Genomic DNA, 23,637 nt, shown 5'->3' with positions numbered 1-23,637 from the left:
ATTCATTACCCTAAAGGTACATGTAGGGGCTGGAGAGATGATACAGTGGGTAAGTTGCTTGCTGCATCCTATACGCTCTTCCTCAGCCCACCTAGGGTGCTCCCTGAGCAAAGTCTGGAGTAAGCCTTGAGCACTTCCAAGTGTACACCCTTCCATATTTAAATAATGACACATGAGTGGGGAAGCAAACATCAACAGATAGTACTACATAAAGCTAAAGTTCTTCTGCAAAGCAAAATAAAGTAGCCTTAAAATGAAAAAACGTTCTACTGAAAGGGCGAAAACATCTGTGCATCATACATCCACCACATGTGTTAATATCCAAGATATATGAACAATAAATACAGCTCAAGAACAAAGAAAAAGAAGGAACCCAATTAAAAAACAATAGACAGTGGGGCTACAGTGCTGCCTGAAGGTCAGCCTGTACCTGTGGGGCAAGTTGCATCAGCAACCTGATGGTGCCTTCAGGCTTTCTGCTACCCCAAAATTGCCCCCATGCTTCTGGTTGGATCCCAACAACTTGGGACAAGCTTTCCTGAAAAATAAAATGGCCAAAAGTTAGGCATGTGGGAGTCACGCCCACAGACCACCTCTGATTCAGATATACAAGCTCATTTGTTGGTCTTGCTAAAGAGACCCATAAATAAATCTCAAAAGAGATTAAAAAAAACAGCAGTTAATTTTGAACCCGCACAAGGCTGAACAGATGGGGATAAATAGGAGGAGGGTGGGTTCGCCCGGTGCCTGTCCAAGCAGAGTCCCAGCAGCCGCTTGCTTCCACAATCCAAAATTGTTGTCGTGCCCCTGGACGACTCCACCGTCTCAGGACAGACCTTACTGAGACATTAACCTGTTGAAAATTTGGATATGCGATTTTTATCAATTTTTACATTTTATAAGGTGGTTCACAACATTTGATAACAGTTAATATTCAAACATCAAACCCACCACCATTATTACACCTTCCCACTACCAAATTTGGGATGTTTCCATCCCAAGCCCCAATATTGTCCCAAAGCACAACCGAAATAATATATTTTGTATTGTCTGTTATGGAAAACTGCTGGAAATGCAACTAAAATGTATCCATAGATGAGATAGTGTGAAGATTGTTCTATTTTGGCAGGGGCCAGTAAGACCTTCTTTGGAATATCACTGACATGTTTTTGAAGGCTGAGTGTTGTGAGCTTTCGTATATATAACTAAAACTATGTATATATATGCATATATATGTATATATATATATGTTTCCCTTTATGATTTGTTGCTTACTATTTGAACCCCATCAAGTGTGGTGTGGTACTTATTGAGAATGGGTAGGGAGTGTCTTATGATGTGATCTAGGAATAGGTTCACTCATACGTGAGACTAGGTCCAAGCATGTGTGGAACAGCTTTGAGCATAGCGGTGGTTGGGTTCTGGAGATTTTCTGCTGCCAGGGCTGGGTCCCTTGGGGCGGGAGGTCTTTCTCCCGCACCCCTCTGGGGTGTCCCGAGTGAAACAGCTTGGCACAGAGTCCGGTGGTATGGCTATGGTGGGAATCATGTTGCTCCCTTCTAGGAGAAAAAGCCATGTGATCTGGATGGTGGCCGATTAGGAGATTATCTTTCACTGGCAGGAGGTGGCTTCCTTATGGGTATGATCCCAGGTTCGTCAGAGACAGGGGAGGAGGGTAGGAAATGGTCAGAGATCTTTGCTCCCGGTCCCATTGAGCACAGAGTCCAAGGTCACAAAGTTCTGCATTGTCTGGGTTTTATCAGACTTCACTCACGGATATGTGGGTTTTGTGACTGAAATCTCCAGGCTTCCTTGGGGTTGGGATGGGCTACCTCTCCCCACTTCCCTTTATTTTGTAAGTCTCGGCAGTCACGTCTACACTCCAAGGCTGCCACCCAGTTTAAAACCTACTCCAGCCTAACTGTACTATAAAAATACTGAATGTCCTGACAAACACGATGGCCTTTTAGTACCAGTATTGCAAACCATAGCACTGTAGTACTGCACTGTCCTCCCATTGTTCATCGATTTGCTCAAGTGGGCACCAGTAACATCTCTATTGTGAGACTTATTGTTACTGTTTAAGGCATATCGAATGCATCATGGGTAGTTTGCCAGGCTCTGCCGTGTGGGGGGGATACTGTCAGTACCTTGCCGGGCTCTATGAGAGGGATGGAGGAATTGAACCAGGGTCAGCCTTGTGCAAGAAAAACACCCTACCCACTGTGCTATTGCTCTGCCTATATATGCATATAGATCATATCTATATGCATGGATATATATATTTCCCTCTATAATTTGTTGCCTACCATCTGAACCTCATCAAATATGTTGTGGTAATTATGGAGAATAAGTAAGGAGTGTTTTATGATGTGTCACAGTCCAGAAGTATGTTTACTCATATGTGAGTCTTGGCCTGAGCATGTGGGGAGTGGACTTGTGCATGGCCTCCATGGGTTGTGGAGGTTTTTGGCTGCCGTAGCTGGGTCCCTCAGGGAGGACTCCCTCAGGGAGTCTGGTGGCATGGTTATGAGGGCCTCATGTTATGCTCCCTTTTAGGAGAAGCAGTCGTCTGATCTGGACAGTGGCTGATGACGAGATTATCTGGTGCTGGCAGGAGGTGGCTTATGGGCATCACCCCTGGGTGGCTGGAAACTAGGGAAAGTGGGCAGAGGATCTCTGCTCCTGGTCCCATTGAGCGCAGAGTCCAAGAGTTCCGCGTTACCTAGGTTCTGTAGGACTTCACTCATGTATGAGGCTCGGCCCAAGTGTGTGGGGGGTGGGGGGCAGCCTTGAGTGTGGTGGCGATTGGGTTGTGGAGGTTTTTGGCGACTCTCACCCACCTCCCTCTGGGGAGTCCTGGTGAAAACAGTCTGGCACAGGGTCAGGACATTCTGCATCACTCTCTTTCAGGAGTTTTAGTTTATAGTCCCTGGGTCTTGGCCGTTGATGAGATTACCTGGTGCCAGGGGCAGTTTGTGGGTGTGACTGCCAAGCTACTGGAAAACTGGGAACCTGGGGGGAGGAGGCTCAGTCCCTATCCAAGCAGACCTGGAGCTCTCAGTCATGGGTTCCCGCCTACCTTTGTGCTACAGCATTAACTGCGTCTTTTGATCTCTTTAGAGATCTATGGGTCTCTGAAATAAGACCAATAAATAAGCTTATATAGCTGAGCTGGAGGTGATTTGTGGGTGTGTCTCCCACATACCTAACTTTTGGTTGTTTAATTTCTTGGTAAACTTGGCCTTTTGTTGCAAACCATAATGCACAAAAATAGAGGGAAGCTATGTGTGGGAAGGGGGGCAGTTTGGGAATGGTGGGTGGGAAACTGGGGACATTTGTTGTGGGAAATGTGCACTGGTGGAGGGATGGGTGTTAAACCATTGTATGACTGAAACCCAATCATGAACAGCTTTGTAATGGTCTATCTCACAGATGTTCAACAAAAGTTTTTAGAAATGATTGGCAGAAGAGACAAATAGACAATTCCCCCCAAAAGGTGTATAGATAAACATGGCGCATTTTAAAAATGCTCATCATCACTTACTAGTGGGGAAATGCAAATCTAAACCATAGTATGTAACCTTTCACATCTGTGAAGTGCCTTATTTCAAAATAAACAGAAATAATAGTTTTGGTGAAAGTTGGGAAAATGACATTATACACAATTGGTGGGACTGTAAATTGGCTTTACCTTTGTGAAAACCAGGATGGTTTTTCTCTAACTTCTAAATCTATCATATAGCTCAACAATTCTATTACAAGGTATCTGTATAAGAGCATACAAACATTGATATGAGAGGCTGGAGAGATAGTAGAGCTAGTAGAGCATTTGTTTTGCATGTGGCTCACCCACATTTGATCTCTGGCACCCCATATGGTCCCCTGAGTACCACTTAGAATGATTATGGGCCAGGAGTAAGCACCACGGGGGTAGCACCAAACCAAAATAAATAATAAATAAATAAAAAGCACAAAAATTGACCCCAGGGAGGTCCCTTGCCCCTCCCATCCCTGTGAGGTGAGGACACAGGAGAGTTGGCCCCTCCCATCCCTGAGAGTTGAGGACAGAGGAGTCAGTCTTCCATAACCCAGAAGCAGGTCCTCAGCAGGCAGTTAGCCAACTCGTGTGGTGATCTTGGACTTTGTGACTTGCAGTGCTAGGAGAAAAAAAAGTTTGTTGTTAAACTGCTAAGTCTATGGAATTTTGTTACAGAAGTGCTAATTAAGATAGTCCTTAGACCTGAAAGATAGTATAGCAGGCAGGACACTTGCTTTGCATACAGCAGAGCCAGGAGCAAGCCCTGAGCATCGCCTGGTGTGGCCCAACCACTCCCCTCCAAAAGAAAAAAAAGAGACAGTCCCTAAGGTATGTGGAAATAGGCTCAAGAGCTGGAGTACATGCTTTGTAAGTTGGCATTTGGGGTTCAAACCCTGGTACCAAGTGACCCCAAAGCACCAAGCTGGGTATAGCCTCAACACTGCTGGGTGTGGGTGTCAGAGTCATTGTATAGTGAGTAGGGTGCTTACCAAACATACAGCTGACCTGGATTCCATCTCTAGCACCCCATACGGTCCTGAGTTTGCCAGGAGTGATGCTTGGTAGAGAGCCAGCTGTAAGTCCTGAGCATAGATGGGTGTGGTCCCCCAAATAAAATAAAACAGAATCACTGCTGGGTGTGTCCCCAAAACAAAAAAGAAGCAGTGCTTATGAAAATTCAGTTATTCTAGCAGATGGCATGATGGAAATGAAAAACTATATAATGTAATAAACTAATTCTTAAAAGGAAAAATTAATATCCATATCTGATCTAAGATAAGTCCAGCTGTCTAAAAACTTTATTAAATTAGAAAATAATATGAAACAAAAGAGTATAATGGAGAACTCTTAGAAAGTGGTTTTGTTTTTTTTTTAGTTTCATAATGCCTCTTTGCAGAGAGATTATCAAATATGATAGACTAGGAAAGATTGCTTCCTTGATTGACTTATATGAATGTTTATTCTCTACCTCTTTTCTTAGGTACATTGCAGAGGTGCTATTGCTTGTCAGAATAATTTTGTTTGTGTTTTGTTTTGTTTTGTTTTTTTGAGGGGGAGGTTTAGGCTTTTGGGTCACACCCCGGCGATGCTCAGGGGCTACTTCTGGCTCTGCGATCAGGAATCACTCCTGGCAGTGCTCAGGGGACCATATGGAATGCTGGGAATTGAACCCAGGTCAGCCGCATCCAAGGCAAATGCCCTACCCGTTGAACTATCTCTCCGGCCCCCAATTTTATTTTTTGTTTTTACATTGTTTTTATGATGTTCTTGTTTATTTTGGTGTAGGGGGTTTTGTGCCACTCCCAGCTCTGTGATTGAAGGTCATTACTGATGGTACTTGGGGGACTTGTGGTGCCAAGGATTGAAATGAGATAAGCTGCATATAAGGCAAGTGAGTTAATACCTGTACAATCTCTTTGTCTCTGATACTCTTTTTCCTTGGTTGGCTGCACCCAAGTGTTCTCAGGCCTGTCTTCTGACTTGGGGAAGACTATGATGCAGAGAATCAAACCCAGGTTTGCTGTGTGCAAGGCAAGTGTTCTCCCTACTGTATTGCCCCTCTAGCCCTTTGATTCTTGCTTGTGACAAAGCTAAGTTTCTTTGTAATCCTGTTCCCTTCTGTGTTGAAAAATCTTTCAGTTAAGGGGCTAGAGAACATGCAGCAGGGCCATGTGTCGGCCCTGGGTGCAGTGGAGCCAGTCTAGCACCAGACCCTATCACCGCACTATTTGCACGGGTTGGGGGAGAATCACTGGGAGTGATCAAAGGCTCCTGGGCCCTCTGAATGTTGCGTGGGAGAACCGCTTCCCCCCCACACGCCCTCTCCAAAACGTATCCTTCAACTATCCTTTAGACTGGTAATGCCTAGGTCCAGTTTCATCCCCTGGGAAGCGAAGAGAGCGCTTGAATTATTCATTCAACATTCTTTGAGCTCCAACTCCGTGCCAGGGTGTGAGGTACGAGCAGGAAGCAGGCTGCCCTGGGCCTTCCTGCAGAGTAACGAACCTCCTGTTCTTTCCTATTGATTCACTCTCTGACGCTGCAGATAATTTTGGAGACACTGTTAGTACTAAAGCTCAATCACATTTGGGTTGAATAAACTTTTCCAATCTGGCCTTCATGTTTTACCAACATGTTTAATAATGTTGCTGTGGAGAAAATGTGTTATGCATTCCAGCAACTTTTGTTGATTAAAAAAGGAACGAAATAGTAATACTTTTACAGCTTTCTCAAATAGCGGCAGGAAAAATAAGAATTTCATAAGTTCTTATCACTGCAAGATTCACAACACTTGACAAATGATTTTTTAAACCACTTCTGTTGCACTGAATGCTGCCTATATTTCTTCATAGATTGCATACGCTTTCCCAGTGATGTTACTGATAAATTTTTCTAAATTCTTCTATGTAATCACCTTCAAAACTAAAAGCACGCTGGTGTGAATACCTCAGCATAGCTATTTATGCATTTAAGGAGCACTTTCTTTAGAAAGAGGCAAAATATTTTTGGAAATAATTTTAGACTCACTTTCCAGTCCAAGTAACAATGATATTTTAGATTAGAGTATTGAGACCACAGTTAACTGATACTATCTGGTGAGTACTACCCATATCAACATATTTTTTGTTTGATTTTGAGCCACACCTGTGGTGCTCAGGAATCACTCCTAGTGGTCCTCAAGGGACTACATGGGTTTCCCAGAATGGAACCCAAGTTGGCTGCATGGAAGATAAGTGCTGTGCCCGCTATATTATTGCACAGGCCCCATATCAACAGATTTTTAAAATATACTTTCATAAAACATTTATCATATCTTTCTCCTCCTTTTGTATATAGTACCATAAAAAAGCTGCAAATAACAAAATTTACCTTAAATATTGTAGTGTATATCTCCTAATAAAAAATTTATTCTTCTTTCCTCCTATACTTAGGTTATTTTATCTTTATTGAGATTCTATGGTTCACGGTGCTATTAATAATGGTTTCTCATGCACATAATTCTAACACCACGCTCATTACCAGTCTACTCCCTCCCTCTCCCAAGCCCCCAACCTTCCTCCCTCCCAATCTCCTTCCCCAATTCAATTTTGTGGCTCAGTTCTCCCATTATGTAGCGTTTGTCCTTTTGTTGCTGCCTTGCTGTGCATCATTAGGTCCCACACAGAAGAGATTATTCTGTATCTGTCCATCTCCTTCTCACTGACTTCACTCAGCATGATATCTTCTAGTTCTATGCAGATTACAGCTGCAAATAACAACTCAAATGCAGGTGAGTGGAATAAGTTGTGGTATATGAATACAATGAAATACTATGCAGCTCTAAGAAGGAACAAACAAGTCATTCTATATAATATTATTATTTATGGCTTTGAGGTCGTACCCAGGGGTGGTCAGGGGCTATTCCTAGCTCTGTATGGAGAAATGAGCAATGCTCAAAGGGACCCTGTGCAGTGCTGGGGATCAAACTAGGGTTTGCAGAATGCAAGGAAATTACTTTTACCCCTGTATTTGCTCTCTGGCACCCATATCATTCTTTTTCATTATTGTTTTAGTTGTTCTGTTTTATCTGAAGCACCACTATTTATACTGCTGTTAATGACAAAGTTTCATGCACTAAAAGTTCCAACACCACATTCTCCTCCAGTGTTTCTCCCCTCTCCCTTTGTCTTGGGGTCCCCTCTTAACTGCCTTCTCCCCTGAACCCCTGCCAACCCGTGGAAAGTGTAATTCTGTAGACCAGTTCTCAGGTTCTCTTGCCTTGGACCGTTTGTTATTCCCATATCATGCTTTTCTATGTACCACATGGAAGAGATCATAGTGCCCAAAAGTTAGTAATTGGGTCAGGAAATAGTTGAGGGGCCAGGGATGGATGCTTTGCATGCATAAGGACCCACGTTTCATCAGTATACTGAGTGGTCTCTGAGTGGTACTGGCGGCTTCCAGCGCTTGGGGTCTAAGCAGAAAGACAACTGAGATGCAAGCATGGCACTGTCCTGCCTGGTGGGCTAAGTATCACTGGGAGTAACCCTGGCCCCCTGAGAACTGCTTGGAAGCCCAGAAGATAAAGAACATGAATAACTTTTCACAGAACACGTTTTATCCTCTTTTTTTTCTTTTCTTTTCCTTTTCTTTCTTTCTTTTTTTTTTTTTAAGCACTCCCCTCCCCATACTGCCAGCTCCCGGAAGCCGCTGCCTTTTATGTTCGTTTTTGGATTTGGGCCAGACCTGGTGGTGATCAGGACTTACTTAGGCCTCTGCAGTCAGGATCACTCCTGGAGAGTTTGGTAATTCCAATGCAAATGGAATGTCATGCCTATAAAATCATATAGTTTGTGATCTTTTGAGTCTGATATCTTTCACTTAGTATTATGTATCAGCAGTATGCAGACTCGGATAAGGCCACATAAATATTTGTAGACTTTCCTGTCAACATGTTTTCATTTCTGTTTAAACACCGAAGATTTATATCACTGGGTCATATGGTAAATGGTGTGTTCAAGTTTCAAGAGAACATGGAAGTGTTATTTCTAAAGTCGCTGTACTTACTATTTTACACCTCATCATCAGTATATAAGAATTAAAGTTGTTCTACAACCTACTGATACTGTCACTATGTTTATTTTGGTGATGGTGTGTGCTGGGGAAAACAGGGATGCCAGGGATTCAACTCTGGGCCTACTAACAAATGAGACAAGTTCTCCATTACAAGTGCTGTCTCCAGTGCCCTACTGTGGTTTTAGTAATTATACTAAATATGTTGTATTATATCATAATGAATGGATTTCCATATTAATGGAAAAATGTTAAGCTCCGTTTCTGGGGAAGGAAGCAGTAGTTTCTTGAATGAAGCTATTAGAAGGGCCCTACTTGAGGGTGAGGTGGGAGGGAAACTGGGGACATTGGTCATGGGAAATGTATACTGGTAGAGGGATGGGTGTTAAAACCTGATCAGGAACAGCTTTGTAACTGTGTATCTTGTAGTGATTCAATTAAAAAAAGAAAGAAAGAAAGCAAATGAAAGATCCTACCTCATCAAAATAGTATCCCTTTTTCGCTTCTTCTTTTCAAACTCTTTTTCTTCTTTCTGAAACTATAAACCAAACCCTGACACCCAAAATCTAGTCAGAAGGTTGTTAAAAATTTTCCATCCGTAATAATTACTTTATTTTGATTTTTTTTTTTTGCCACACCTAGTGACGCTCAGGGCTTTCTCCTGACTGTACTTTCTCCTGGCAAACTTTGGGAGACCATCTGAGGTGCTGAGGATTGAACCAGGGTCAACTGCCTGCAAGGCAAGCACCTTAATCCATTGAACATCCATCAGGCCCCAGAAATGATTATTTTTTTGTTAACTTCTTTGTGTGGGTTGTAGTTTCTCTGATAAAAAGAATGAATAAGGTTATGTTTTTATTAAGTAAAGGCCCTCCCGTTGATCGTCGATTTGCTCGAGCGGGCCCAGTAACGTCTCCATTGGAGACTTTGTTGTTACTGTGTCTGGCATATCGAATACTCTCGGTAGCTTGCCGGGCTCTCCGAGAGGGGCGGAGGAATCGAACCTGGGTTAGCCATGTTGGCCGCTTGTAAGGCGAACGCCCTACCGCTGTGCTATCGCTCCAGCGCCCATGTTTTTATTATTTCTTGAAAATCATTATCATTGTAGAAACAAGAAGTTTTATTTATTTCTCTTTCTTATACATACATTTCACATAGTGTAAAAAGTGAGGGTGTGCAAGAAAATATATTTCATACTGTTTATTTTAGAAACTATTATTTCAACATTAGTTCACTCTTCAAAGTTTCTATTCAAAATAATAATTCTCAAACTTGATCTTAGAAAGTATTTCCTTTACTGTTCCTGAAAAGGACTATTAATTTTTTTCATTGACTTTCCCTTAAAACTACATCTGTAAGAAGACACTATGAAGCATATCTCAATACTCTTGAGGTGTAGTCTGGAATAATCATAAATGAGACATTTCAGGGGTGAGAGGAGGCTGATTGGTACAAAAGGCGATGAAACAGCATAAAATAGGCAATAAAACTTAAAGTAGGTTTTAGGGTTCATTTCCCCTAGAACTAAAGTTCAGTTTGAAATAACTTTTCTTGCAGTTCTCTATAGATTCTTGTCACTTTCCAATGACTATATGCTCTTTAAATCTTTTTTAGTGAAGATTCTTCTGACACAGTTTAGTGCCTTTAGAACTTTCAAAGTAAATTTTCAAAAAGAAAAAAATTTTTTGAGTGATGGGACAATTTATCCATTTATGGTTGACATGGAAAACAACGATACTGATTTTAGAAGCAAAGTTTTTATACATGAGAACTAGCTACAGTTATGTTTTCGGCCATTAAGTCTTCAGAGAATAAAGTTGATTTGTAGTTCAATAAAGATTCAAATTTTTAAATTAGATTGAAGCAATGTTTAGGGATGTCAAAATTATAAATATGGAGGAGACATGCTTGTTAGGGAAAATGATGGAAAACAGGAATTGGGAAGCCTTAGTTTCCCCAAGTTTTCTCCCAAGACATACATCATTTCCCGAATAAGACAGCAGCGAAATGAAGTCTCAAAGGACAGCATAATTTCTATAATTTCCAAGAGACACAGTGGTGAATCCCAGAAGACAGCAGCTCACCAGAGATCTCGCTGGACCCCGTACTGAGCCAGTTCCACAGGGGCACCTCAGATGGAGCAGGTGTGCTCTCTCCACCAGCTCCAGACAAAACCCTGGCGGCCATGTTTCCAGAAGCAAAACCCAGTGTGTGGGTTCTAGGACTAAGACTCCAGGCCTCATGGTGGCAGCAGGGATGGGCCGTCCCTCCTCAACTCCCTGTCTGCTTGGGGTCCTGCTTGTCATGCCCACAATCTGTGTCCAGGCACTATCTCAGTGCATCAACAGCCTTGATCCAGAGACTTCCAAATGAATCTTAAAATGGACTAGCTCCCTACAGAGATGTCTCTGGACCCCGGATATTTGCAATTTTATAATTCCAGAAGCACACGCCACTTTTTAAAAATTATTTACTTATTGAATCACTGTGAGAACAGTTACAAAGCCTTTCAGTTCAAGTCTCGGTCGGTCATATAATGATCAAACACCCGTCCCTTCACCATTGCACATTTTCCACCACCAAGAACCCCAGTATACCCCCTCCCACCCACCTCCTGCCTGTGTGGCAGATTTCCACTTTCTCTCTCTCTCTCTCTCTCTCTCTCTCTCTCTCTCTCTCTCTCTCTCTCCGTTGATCACATTCAATATTACGACAAAAGATCCAACATTGTTATTTGGAATTTTCCCCAACATTCAGACCTGCCACAAAGACATCATTAGACAATTTGTTTTCTATTGCTGATTATAAAGAGCATATGATGTTGTGTGGTCACAATAGCGGCCACACAAATTTGGATTTCTAATATTTTAGTAATAAACCTAGAGGAATATTGCCAGAGCCCCTGGGTTCTGAGATTGGTATGTGTGCTTCTGGGTTCATGGTCAGTCAGAAGCCAGAGGAGGCATCTGAGGGTGGCAACACGGAGCATTTTCATGGCGGGGAGCAGAGCTGATTCCACCCCCCATTATATGAAGCCCCACATGCCTCGTCAATGCAGTCTCATACCTAGCTGTTCATTAGGGTCTAAAAGATGCAGGTCACCGCAAAGGGGGACAGGCAGAGGGACAGACACCCTTCCCCTCCCGGGGTGGCATAGCACCATAGTTAAATACACAGTCCAGATGCATTTCGGTTGGACATTATATTTTGCTCAGATTTCCCCAAAACGATTCAAGCCTGTTTTTCAGGGATAAATGCTAGATCATTTACTTTCCATTGATCACTCTGCATACCAGGAAATGTCGGCTTACGCTGCTGAATGGTTCAGAAAATAGTCCTGGTACCCGCATGCCAGAGCCATGCTTGTAGAAGCTCATGGTCACCAGGATTCCATCTGGAGAAGGCGAGGAGACAGCACCTACCCCATCTGGGTCCTGCTGGTGATATCGGCTCTGGATGGGGCCCGGAGAATTCTCCGGGAGTTGTGGAGCCCTCCAGCCATTTTTTTCTTTGCTGCTGTCACATGGCCACTTTTGGGGCCTCGTGGCCTCTCTTGATATTCATAATAAGCAATAGAAACTAAATTATCTAGCATCTGCCCCTGGCAGGCAGGCTTGAATGGTGGTGGGAAAATTCAAGCAAACCAGTGCCCCAAAGTAGAGAGAGAGAGTATGGGGGAAATTGTCTGCCATAGTCAGGAGCGATAGCACAGCGGTAGGGCGTTCGCCTTACAAGCAGTCAACATGGCCAACCCGAGTTCGATTCCTCCGCCCCTCTCGGAGAGCCCGGCAAGCTACCGAGAGTATTCGATATGCCAGACACAGTAACAACAAAGTCTCCAATGGAGACTGTTACTGGGCCCGCTCGAGCAAATCGACGATCAACGGGAGGGCCTTTTAGTCAGGGGAAGAGCTTTCAATGGGGTGGTGGGGATACTGGGGACATTAGTGGTGGAAAATGTGCACTTATGGAGGAATGGGTGTTCAATCATTGTATGACTGAAACTCAAACATTAAAGTTTTGTAACTGCATCTCACGGTAATTCAATGAAAATAAAAAGAAGTAACAGAGCTTAAGGATGCAATTTTAAGCCTTAGAAGCAATATGGATAAAGCCAAAGAGTAAACCAGTACACTCAAAGACAGTGAGCAAATCTAGCAAGTTAGAGGAGGAAATGGAAAAGAGACTGAAAGAAATGAAGAGGGTATAAGGACATTATTAAAAATACCAAGAGGTCTCTCAGTACTTTTGGAAGCCCCAGCAGTCATGCCCACAAACCACTTCCGGCACCACCCCCATGTAAGTTCATCTACTCGCCTTGCTCCAGAGACCCATGAATAAAACTTGAGAGAGATCAACAAACTGAAAAATTTCTCCAGATACCCATGCATGGCTGAGATATCATGTGTATGTGGGGCAGATCATCCCTGTGCCTGCCTAAACAGAGCCCTGGCAGCCAATTGCTTCCACACTCCAAAATCGCTGCCATGGCCCTGGCCCAACTCCATTGACTCAAGATAGAGCTTCACCTAGAAATTAATTTGCTGAAAAATTCAAGTAGGTGGGTTTTGGGACTGAATTCTCCAGGCTTTTCTTGAAGTTGAGATGAGCTACCTTCCCCTACCTCCCAGCATTTCCAAAAGCCCCAGTAGTCACACCCATACCCAAAAGTCACCACCCAATTAAAATTTAACTCCAGCTGTACTACCCCCATAAAAATTCTGGACTTCCTGGGTCATTCAGCCATGCAAAATCTCAATGTCTACAACACTGATAAACAAGTAACAGCACAACATATTGGATGGGATGTAATGTAGAAGGCTACCAATGTCAACTAACAAAACAAAAACACAAAAGGTTTAGCCTGTAACAACATCTTAATAATTTCCCATACAAGGACTTACTGTCTCCATGGTGACATACAATTTACATTAATTTCTTTCTAAGGAAATGTTTTTGATCATTCTATTAGGAAATTACTGATAACAAGCAATAGAAATTATTGAGGGCCTGCTATGGGGGCAGGTTTAAGGATGGTTGGGAAGATTGGAGACAATGGTGGGGGGAAGGTGTAATGGTGGTGGGATTGGTGATGGAATACTGAATGTCTATAACAAACATGTTTATATAAAGTGTAGGAGGGAAAGTTACATATGTAGCCTTACTTATTCAATAAAAGTAAAAAAAAAGGTAAAGGCCCTTCCTTTGTTTGTCGATTTGCTCGAGTGGGCCCAGTAACGTCTCCATTGGAGATTTTGTTGTTACTGTGTTTGGCATATTGAATACATCACGGGTAGCTTGCCAGGCTCTGCCGTGCGGGCGAGATACTCTCGGTAGCTTGCCGGGCTCTCCAAGAGGGGCGGAGGAATCGAACTCGGGTTGGCCATGTTGGCTGCGTGCAAGGCAAACACCCTACCGCTGTGCTATTGCTCTGGCGATAATAATAAAAAACAAATTTTAAAATATATTAATATAGAATATATTAATATAAAATATATTTAAATAAAATATAAAAAATATAAATAAAATATATAAAATATAAAATATAAATATAAAATATATTAATATAAAATATATTTAAATAAAATATAAAAAATAAAATATAAATAAAATATAGAAAATATAAAATATATTAATATAAAATATATTAATATAGAATTGCTTGAAAAGGTTTATTAATGACAGATGAGATACAATTATTACCATAATGAGATTCAAGTATAAAATTTAATATAGTATACTTTACATTCTCCCGGCAAGCTATGGAGAGTATTCGATATGCCACGTTACTGGGCCCGCTCGAGCAAATCGACGATCAACGGGAGGGCCTTTACCTTTACCTTTACCTTTACATTCTAGAGTTGAAAACTTACATATGTAAATGACAATAAACATTTTATTATATTGTATTTCTGTAAAATGGGTTTGCGCGCGAGAGAGAGAGACAAATAGTGTTAAGGCCTTGAATGTGGGTGATGGACTTTTACGAGTGACACCTGAATGCAGAGCCAAGGGTAACAGCTGGATGTGACCTTCCCTCAAAAAAAGAGAACCTAACATCTATATTTTACATATTTTTTTTTGGTACTTGGGGCTGGGAGAGGTGATTTTTAATAAAAACCATAGGTGAAATACCAGGTATAGAGATATGGCTTACAAATGGGTCGGATACATTTTAATCATTGTACTCCAATATTTACATGTCATTATAGAGAAATAACTGACCCCCAAATAGGGTTGACATATTTGTATCATTAAGTACTGCAGATGAAACTGAACAAACAAAATTAAAATGATACTAATGTACAATTTAAAAAGCAAATGAAACATTAAAACTCAAAGCTACTGAAGTTACATTTTGATAAAATATCCTTCCAGAAAGTTGAGGCATATCTAAAAAATCTAATCAAACAATGATATTTCATTTTTAGATTTTGAACCACACCTGTAGATGTTCAGGGCTTATTCTTGGTAAGCTTGAGGGACCATATGGATGTCAGAGATTGAACCCAGGTTGAACAAGTGCAAGGCAAATGCCCTACCCAATGGACTATCACTCAGGCCCCAAATAAAAACTTTTAAAATAAATTTTAATTAAAAAACTTAAAATACATTTTTTAATATTATAGAGAACAACTTTCCAAATCAGTTGTATTTATTTCGCACTCAGGTATAACTATTAACTTTTTATTTTTAGAGAGGAAAAATAGCTTTAAAAAGGTACCATAAGGGGGTTGCAGAGGGCGTACAGGGGTTGAGGGCTTGCCCTGCGCATGGCAAATCTGAATAGATCCCCAGCATTGCATACGGTCCCCAAGCACGGTTAGGAGGGATTCTTAAGCAGTTCCCAGTGTGGCCCCAAAACTAAATACTCTGAAAAATAAAAAGATACTATAGGGTTGGAGCGATAGCACAGCGGGTAGGGCCTTTGCCTTGCATGTGGCCAACATGGCCGACCTGAATTTGATTCCTCTGCCCCCCTCGGAAAGCCCAGCAAGCGACCGAGAGTATCTTGCCCACACGACAAAGGCTGGCAAACTCCTCGTGACATATTCAATATGCCAAACACAGTAACAAGGCTCACATGGAGGAACAACAGAGACAGGATTGGAGAAAAAATATGTGTCATGGCATTTGCTTTGCATGCAGCTGACACCTGCTTAATCATGTACATGATCCCTTAAACACTGCCAAGTGTAGCCCCTGAGCATGGCTGGGTGTGGCCCAAATCCTCCCCAGCCCCCAAAGGTACTTTAGCATCCCTTCTACATACCAGAATTCTCCACCCTGAGTAGCAACAGTGAACAATGTTTCATCACGTGGGCAAATAGGCAACATAAGGTTCAGCTGATGCAGGAATTTGTGTTATTGGAGAGGACCAGAAGAGAGGGGAGAACCACAGGCAGTCACTGAGATGGATTTCCCCCACACCGCACCCCCTGCCACCTGCCTCCTGACCTCTATTTGTCCCAAAAGGGACGATTACAAGTGTAATTTGAGTGGGTTTTTTTTTAAACAACTATCCCAGATTTATTTATTTCCATAAGTGGCCATGGAGTATGGACAGCTGGAGCTAAATTCCTATGCATTATAAAAAGAGAAACCTAAATATATGAGGAAAAACGCAAGAGTTAGGGAGATGCAAGCAACATCTTTTTACCATCTGAAAATGAGAACAAAAGTTCTTACTAGGATATAGCTGGCACTCACTTGAGGGAATAGAAATGGTAGAATGGCTTCCTGTTGTATTAATTCAAGTATAGAAATAGATAAATGACTCTCAAGTAACTAGCTACATTAGTCGCCCTGACCCCTACCTCCATTATCCCATTAATCGAAATATAAAAGTGGGAGGATAATGAATTGTTATTCAGAAGAGTTGAATGAATCATTTGGTTGAATTAACCAATAATCAATTCTGTTATTCAAAATGGTTGAATCTTAACTGTTTTCTTTTTTTTTTTTTTGGTCTTGAATTACTCTTGGGAGAGTTGTTTTAATTTCTCCTATTAAACTGCATTAAGTGCTCTGGTTGCTGCGGCCACAACGCAGAGTACTAACCACTATATGATCACGGCGAGCTACCGGGCTGGAGCGATAGCACAGTGGTAGGGCGTTCGCCTTACAAGCAGCCAACGTGGCCGACCCGAGTTCGATTCCTCCGCCCCTCTCGGAGAGCCCGGCAAGCTACCGAGAGTATTCGATATGCCAAACACAGTAACAACAAAGTCTCCAATGGAGACGTTACTGGGCCCGCTTGAGCAAATCGACGATCAACGGGAGGGCCTTTACCTTACCTTTACCTAAGTGCTCTGGTGACTGAATACATTTCCTATTTCTGCAACAACATATACCATAAATACAGTGATTAAAAACAATACCTATATATTGCTTGGTGGTTTTCAAGTCAAGAGTAAAGGTATAGGCTTAAGGAAATTATCTGCTGGGTCGAAATCAGTGTCAACAGGACTGTCCTCTTTTGGCTGGCAGAATTCAGAACTCTGTAGTATTGTGGACTGACTCTATAGCATCTGCAAGGGGTGACTGAGTTTTAGATGTCACCTGATGCTTCCCAGGAACTTTGGAGTTTGCTTCTTTTTCACGGTCAACAGCAGAGCACTGGCTGCTGTCTGAACCTCTGATTTCTACTAGGCTCACTACAAGATTTCTTTCAGGGCCACGTAGAACAGGGGCCATGGTGTGCCTCGGACCCCAGCAGCTCTGGTTTGACCCCCAACCCTGCGCATCATCCGTTCAACCCCTATCCCCATATTTTCCTTCTTTTAGAGTTCTGCCCTACACACTACAAGATCTGGCCTATCTCACTGGCACAAGATCTTTCAGTTTTATTTACATTTGACTTTTGGGCCACACCTGGCAATGCTCAGGGGTTACTTCTAGCTCTGCACTCAGGAATTACTCCCGTGGTACTAGGAATATCGAACCTGGGTCCATACCATATTTGGTCCCCAGAGCCTTACCAGAAGAGGTCCCATAGCCCAGTTAAGAGTAAATGAACCAATCTTGTTTATTTTCTGAAAGAACCAGCTCTTGGTTTCATTGATCTTTCGAATTGTTTTTTGTGTTTTCATCTAGTTAATTTCTGCCCTGAGTCTTATTATTTCCTTCCTCCTGCTGGAATTGGGCTTCTTTTGTTGGTCATTCTCCAAGCTCTTAAGCTGTGATGTTAGGTTACTTATGTGGGCTCGCACTTCCTTCCTGAGGAATGCTTGTAGAGCTATAAACTTTCCTCTTAAAACAGCTTTTGCTATGTCCCATAAGTTTTGGTAATTTATGTCCTCATTTTCATTTGTTTCCAGCAATCATTTGATTTTCTCTTTGATTTCCTTCCTAAGCCACTCGTTGTTCAATAGTGAGCTGTTTACTACCCAATACCCATCTGTTAAGGGATTAATATCCAGGATATTCAAGACACTAGTAAAATTGTACAAGAAAAAAAACTCCAACCCCATAAAAAAGAGGGGAGAAAAAATGAACAAAAGCTTTCTCAAAAAAGAAATGCAAATGGTCAAAAGACACATGAAAAAATGCTCCACGTCACTAATCATTAGGTCGATGTAAATCATAACAACAATGCGATATCATCTCACACCACAGAGACTGGAACACATTCAAAAGAACAAAAGCAACCAGTGCTAGCATGGATGTGGGAAAAAGGGATGCTCTTTCACTGTTGGTGGGAAAGCCGACTGGTCCAGCCTTTCTTGAAAACAATATGGACATTCCTTTAAAAACTAGAAATTGAGCTTCCATATGACCCTGCAATATAACTTCTGGGAATATTTCCCAAGTGCAAAAAAAGCACAGTAGAAATGACATCTGTACCTATATGTTCATTGCAGCACTGTTCACAATAGCCAAAATCTGCAAACAACCTGAGTGCCCGAGAACAGACAACTGGTTAAGGAAACGTTGGTACATCTACACAATGGAATACTATGCAGCTGTTAGGCGAGATGAAGTCATGAATTTCATCAGCTGGAATAGAAAAGGGATCACAAAGAAAATGCTGGTTGGAGGGATCGTTCGGGGAGATGTGTGCTAAAAGCAGATAAAAGACCAAACCTGATAACCTCTCAGTATCTGTATTGCAAACCATAATGCCCAAAAGTAGAGAGAATGGGGGAAATTGTCTGCTACGGAGGCAGTGGGAGGGTGGGAAAGGTGGGGATTTTGGTGATGGGGAATGTGCACTGGTGAAGGGATGGGTGTTTGATCATTGTGATTGTAAATCAAACATGAAAGATTATAATCATATCTCATGGTGATCCAATAAATAAAACATTTAAAAAACAGGAGTAAATGAACCCTGAGCACCAAGCAAAACAAATCAAAACCGCATCTGATTACATCCAGCCCACCCAGGATAATCTCCCTTTAAAATATAATCGATAAACAGCATTAGATGCTGTGGCTCAACATCTAATAGAATTGAAGTGATTGAGGTATACTCAAGAATCTGAAATCACACAAGTGTGGGCTATGGTAACTGCTGGGAGAGAAATCAACTGGGCTGAATTAGAGTATACCTGGGTACAAATTAAAGTGACTGGGTGTTATCCAAGATGTGGAAAGTGAACTTGAATCTGTCACGAGAAGAGCTTTGATGGAGAAAAAGTCCGGACAGCAACCAAACATTCAGACTGTGCCTGAAACAAATTATTTAAGATTATAGATATCTTGATGGAAATTCTCAGAACTTTTTGGTTGCCTTGAGTTTTCAACAAAACCACAATTCAGTACGGAATTGTGGCACTATGTGATTTCTGGATGCTTCTGTATGGCGGGAAGTGCCATGTGAAACCATCCATCATTCCTTCTTCAGCTGTGGAATCAATGTTAGACTAAGTATGGTCTCATATCCCAGGCATAAGACCTCTGCTCAGCTGCCACCATGTCTTTAAATATGGGTGTCATTTACTTTTGTTTGGTTGGTGGGGTTGAGGACTCACTTCTGGTGGTGCTGGGAGTGTAAACACAGCTTCAACTGCAAAAGGGAGAGAGAGATTAAGAGAGAGAGAGAGAGAGAGAGAGAGAGAATGAGAGTGAATGAGAGCAAAAACAAGAGTGAGCAAGAGCAAGAGAGAGAGACTTTCTTTGGTCAGTATTTTAAAAATAAATTTAGGAAGTTTATATATAAATTTAGTACGTTTATATACTGCCTTCCTGTATTTCGGCTTACCGAGTAACAAATGTCTACCATGGTACCACCGGTGGTAAAGTATTCAAATACACAAATATTTTATATTATAGAATCCATTATTTTACAATGAATTTAGAATTGAATCCATGATTGCACACGCTGGTATTCAGGGATAATTTCTTCTTTTTTGGGGGGGGGTCACATCTCCCGACACACAGGAGTTACACCTGGTTCATGCACTCAGGAATTACTCTTGGCGGTGCTGGGGGGACCATATGGGATGCTGGGAATTGAACCTAGGTCGGCTGCAAGCAAGGCAAACGCCCTACCCGCTGTGCTATTGCTCCAGCCCTCAGGGATTATTTCTTTCCTATCCATCACTCCTAGGTCTCTAGCTAATTCATAAACACAAGTGCCTAAAATTCCAGTAAGTGTTCCTGCGGAGGTGGTGGTGATGGGGAGCTTGTCCGCACCAGCTATGCTCAGGATCACTCTTGGCAAAGCTTTAGCCCTGTACTATCTCTCCAGACCCCAGTCAAGGCTTCTCAGCCCCTACTCCAACTTCCTTTTCCCTACTTAACACTGGATTAATGGCCTAAATTCAAGATTTTATGCCTCTCCATTTGGATGTATCTTTCCCACTCTCCTTATCTCTTCCTTTGGGCAAGATCCTTCCCACCGTTATCTAATCCGTTTCCGATTTCCCCAGGTGACAGTTCTCCAGCCCAGGTAGGGACGCGTCTGCCCTGCACTAGCCCCATTCGTCACTGCCCACATGGAAAAGCCCTTTGCTCCCGGACTCCCGCACTGCTCAGAAAGGTGGCAGGACCACTCGAGAGAGTGCCTGATCCCCGACGGGAGGGCCTGCAGCCAGGCCCCACGGGAGGGCCTGCAGCCTGTGCCCGTGGATCGCGGGACCCCCGACGGGAGGGCCTGCAGTCTGTGCCCGTGGACCCCGGGACCCCCGACGGGAGGGCCTGCAGCCTGTGCCCGTGGACCGCGGGACCCCCGACGGGAGGGCCTGCAGCCTGTGCCCGTGGACCCCGGGACCCCCGACGGGAGGGCCTGCAGCCTGTGCCCGTGGACCCCGGGACCCCCGACGGGAGGGCCTGCAGCCTGTGCCCGTGGACCCCGGGACCCCCGACGGGAGGGCCTGCAGCCTGTGCCCGTGGACCCCGGGACCCCCGACGGGAGGGCCTGCAGCCGGGCCCGCGGTGCGTGCGGCGACGGGAGCTCGCCTAATCCGGGATGAAGTCGGGAAAGCCGGGGTCGCGTGCGTCCGCGGGCCTGAGAGCGGCGAGGCCTGAGGCGGGCCGGACCGCCCTTCCGGCGGAACCGGGCCAAGCTCGGCGGCGGGTCCGCGCGCCGCGGCTCCGGCCAATGGCTCTGGGCTCACAGCTCCGACGTCAGCCCGGCCGGCGCGGGAACGCCCCTGCCTCTGCCGCCTCCGCGGGCCGTGCCACGCCGCTGCCGTGAACCTGCCCCGCAGCCCCGCAGCCTCCCGGCACCCGGGCCGGCGTCGGGCTCGGGGCAGCGTCCGGCTGCACGCCCAGCCCCGCCCCGTCCCCGTCCCCGCCCCGTCCCCGCCGCCCGCTCCGCCCCGCCCCGTCCCGCGCGCCCCGTCCCCGCCCCGCCCCGTCCCGCGCGCCCCTGGCCCCGTCCCCGCCGCCCGCGCGCCCCGCCCCGCCCCGTCCCGCGCGCCCCGGCCCCGTCCCCGCCGCCCGCGCGCCCCGCCCCGTCCCGCGCGCCCCTGGCCCCCGGCGCGGTCGCGGGCGCGCGCCGGCGGAGCCGCAGTGAAAATGGTCCGAGCGGGCCCCGGCGCCGGCCCGCGCCGCCCGGCCCGCGCCCCGGCCCGCAGGTAGCCGGGCCTCCCTATGGGCCACCTGCTGTCGCGGGAGCCGCGCCGCCGCCCGCGCCGCCCGAGGCCGCGCTGCTGCGCCGGGCGCCGCGACTGCCTGCTCCGCGGGCCCTGCATGCTCTGCTTCGTCGTGCACGGCGCGCCCGCCCCCGCCGGCCCGGAGGAGGAGCCGCCGCTCGCGGCCCTGGCGGCCGAGCACTGCGCCGCCGCCGCCCGCCGCTTCCTGCTGTCGCCCGCCGCCGCCGCCTGGGAGCAGCAGGGCCGCGGCCTGGTGCTGGCGGCCGTGGGGCCCGTGCGCCTCGCGGGGCCGCCCCCCGACATGGTGTGCAAGCGCAAGGGCGCGGGGCTCCCTGCCTGCACCCCCTGCAAGCAGCCCCGCTGCGGGGGCGGCGGCGGCGGCGGCGGCGGCGGGGGCGGCGGCCCGGCGGGGGGAGGCGCCTCCCCGCCGCGACCCCCCGCCGCCGGCCGCTGCCCCTCGCCCGCGCAGGGCGCCCCCGCCGCCCCCTCGGCCTCGCCGCCGCCGCCGCAGCGCGACGGCGGCGACGCGGGCTGGCAGGAGCCCCCCGGGAGCCCCTGCGACTGCGCCCGGGAGCCGCCCCCCGACACCCCCGACATCAACCAGCTGCCGCCGTCCATCCTGCTCAAGGTGGGTGGGCGCGGGCGCGGCGCGGGGCCGGGGGCCGGGGCGCGCGGGCCGGGCCGCCCGCGGGCCGCCGAGGCCGCGGGTCGGCCCGAGCGTCCACCGGGCGGGGTGGGCGGGGTGCCGCGACTCGGCCAAGGTCACTCGCACCCGGCCGCGGCTCGGAGCGCCCGGGCTGGGGCGCCCTGGGGCCGCTGCGGGGAGACGCGGCCCGGGAGCGCCCGAGTCGGCGGCAGGCGGGCGGGCGGGCGGGGACAGGCCTCGGCGCCGTCTCCGGGCGGCGGGTGCCGGGGGGTGTGGCTGCCCCTCCGGAGCGCTGCCACACTTTCAGCGGCTTCCAAAATCCTCGGATTTTGTCGGCGCTGGTCGCGAAAGGAGCACGCACTCAGAGTTATTATTAACACGTTCTTCTTTTTCTCCGTTTCCCCACCCCCTTCCTTCCAACTCACACTTTGCGCCAGCTCGAGAAGTAGAAACCCAGAGGCCCGGGGAGATACTGTAGATGTTAGGGCGCTCCCGCCCCGGTTCCATCCTCGGCATCCCGCGTGGTCCTCCGAACCCTAACAGGAGTAGACCAGAGCACAGAGTCGGGAGTCAGCTGTGAGCACCGACGGGTGTGGCCCCAGGCCCCGCACCAGTCTATCACTTGCCTTTTTGTAAGACCAGCTTCCATCTAAGTTGGTTACTTTTATCTTCCTGAAATAACTGACCGGTTGCAGTTGGGACTGTCAGCAATGTAACTGACAATATAGCATAAAACGCTTTGTGTATTCATGATCCTTCTCATGTTACTAATTTGCTTCTAAATATGACAAAATAATAGGAACTTTTCCTTGTGTCGAAATATAAACAGATAACTTTTTTCTTACGGGACTGGAATCCAGCCACGGTGCTCAGGGCTTACTCTTGGCTCTGTGCTCAGGGATCACTCCTGGCCAGGCTCAGGGAACCACATGTGGATGGAACCTACCTGCTATACTGTATCTGTTGGTAAATATTTAACTTACGGAGTATATTTTGTGGCAGAGTAGTGACCTTCTCTGTGTCATCAGGATTGTGTGTATTCCCGCAACAGGAGTGCCTAGGCCCTTTAAATTAGTGGATGGTATGGGTGAATCAAATACAGTAGCTCAGGCTTGACTGATGATTTATTGAAAACAAGTCCCATGCTTTTTACTTTATTCTGCGTACCTAAACCATTTGGTAGTGGATGTTTTAGTATATATGAAAAAGAAAACATATTAAAGAGAAACTCTACAAAATACATTTATACTATTTGTTGCACTTTTCACAGATTTTGCTATGTACCTTTGAAGATTTTGGTCTAATGACCTTTGGGAATTACCCACCGGACTTACTCTGTTATATTGGGTTATTTGAAC

At 45.8% G+C, this 23,637-nt stretch overlaps 1 protein-coding gene across 1 annotated transcript in view; it reads left to right on the top strand.

Moving 5' to 3' along the window:
- Positions 1–21,555: 21,555 nt before the first annotated feature.
- FBXL17 (F-box and leucine rich repeat protein 17) overlaps positions 21,556–23,637 on the top strand; it is a 538,170-nt gene continuing 536,088 nt past the window's right edge. The window contains exon 1 of the mRNA XM_056139026.1: positions 21,556–22,261. Within this exon, the coding sequence (XP_055995001.1) occupies positions 21,632–22,261 (630 nt within the window). The 5' untranslated portion in view covers positions 21,556–21,631. The remainder of the gene's footprint in view (positions 22,262–23,637) is intronic.

Source organism: Sorex fumeus, unplaced genomic scaffold (genome assembly GCF_029834395.1).
Source record: "Sorex fumeus unplaced genomic scaffold, SorFum_2.1 ptg000131l, whole genome shotgun sequence".
In the NCBI taxonomy this organism is placed as follows: Eukaryota; Metazoa; Chordata; class Mammalia; order Eulipotyphla; family Soricidae; genus Sorex; species Sorex fumeus.
The sequence above is the reverse complement of the archived record's forward strand: the minus strand, read 5'-3'. Positions and strand labels throughout refer to the sequence as shown.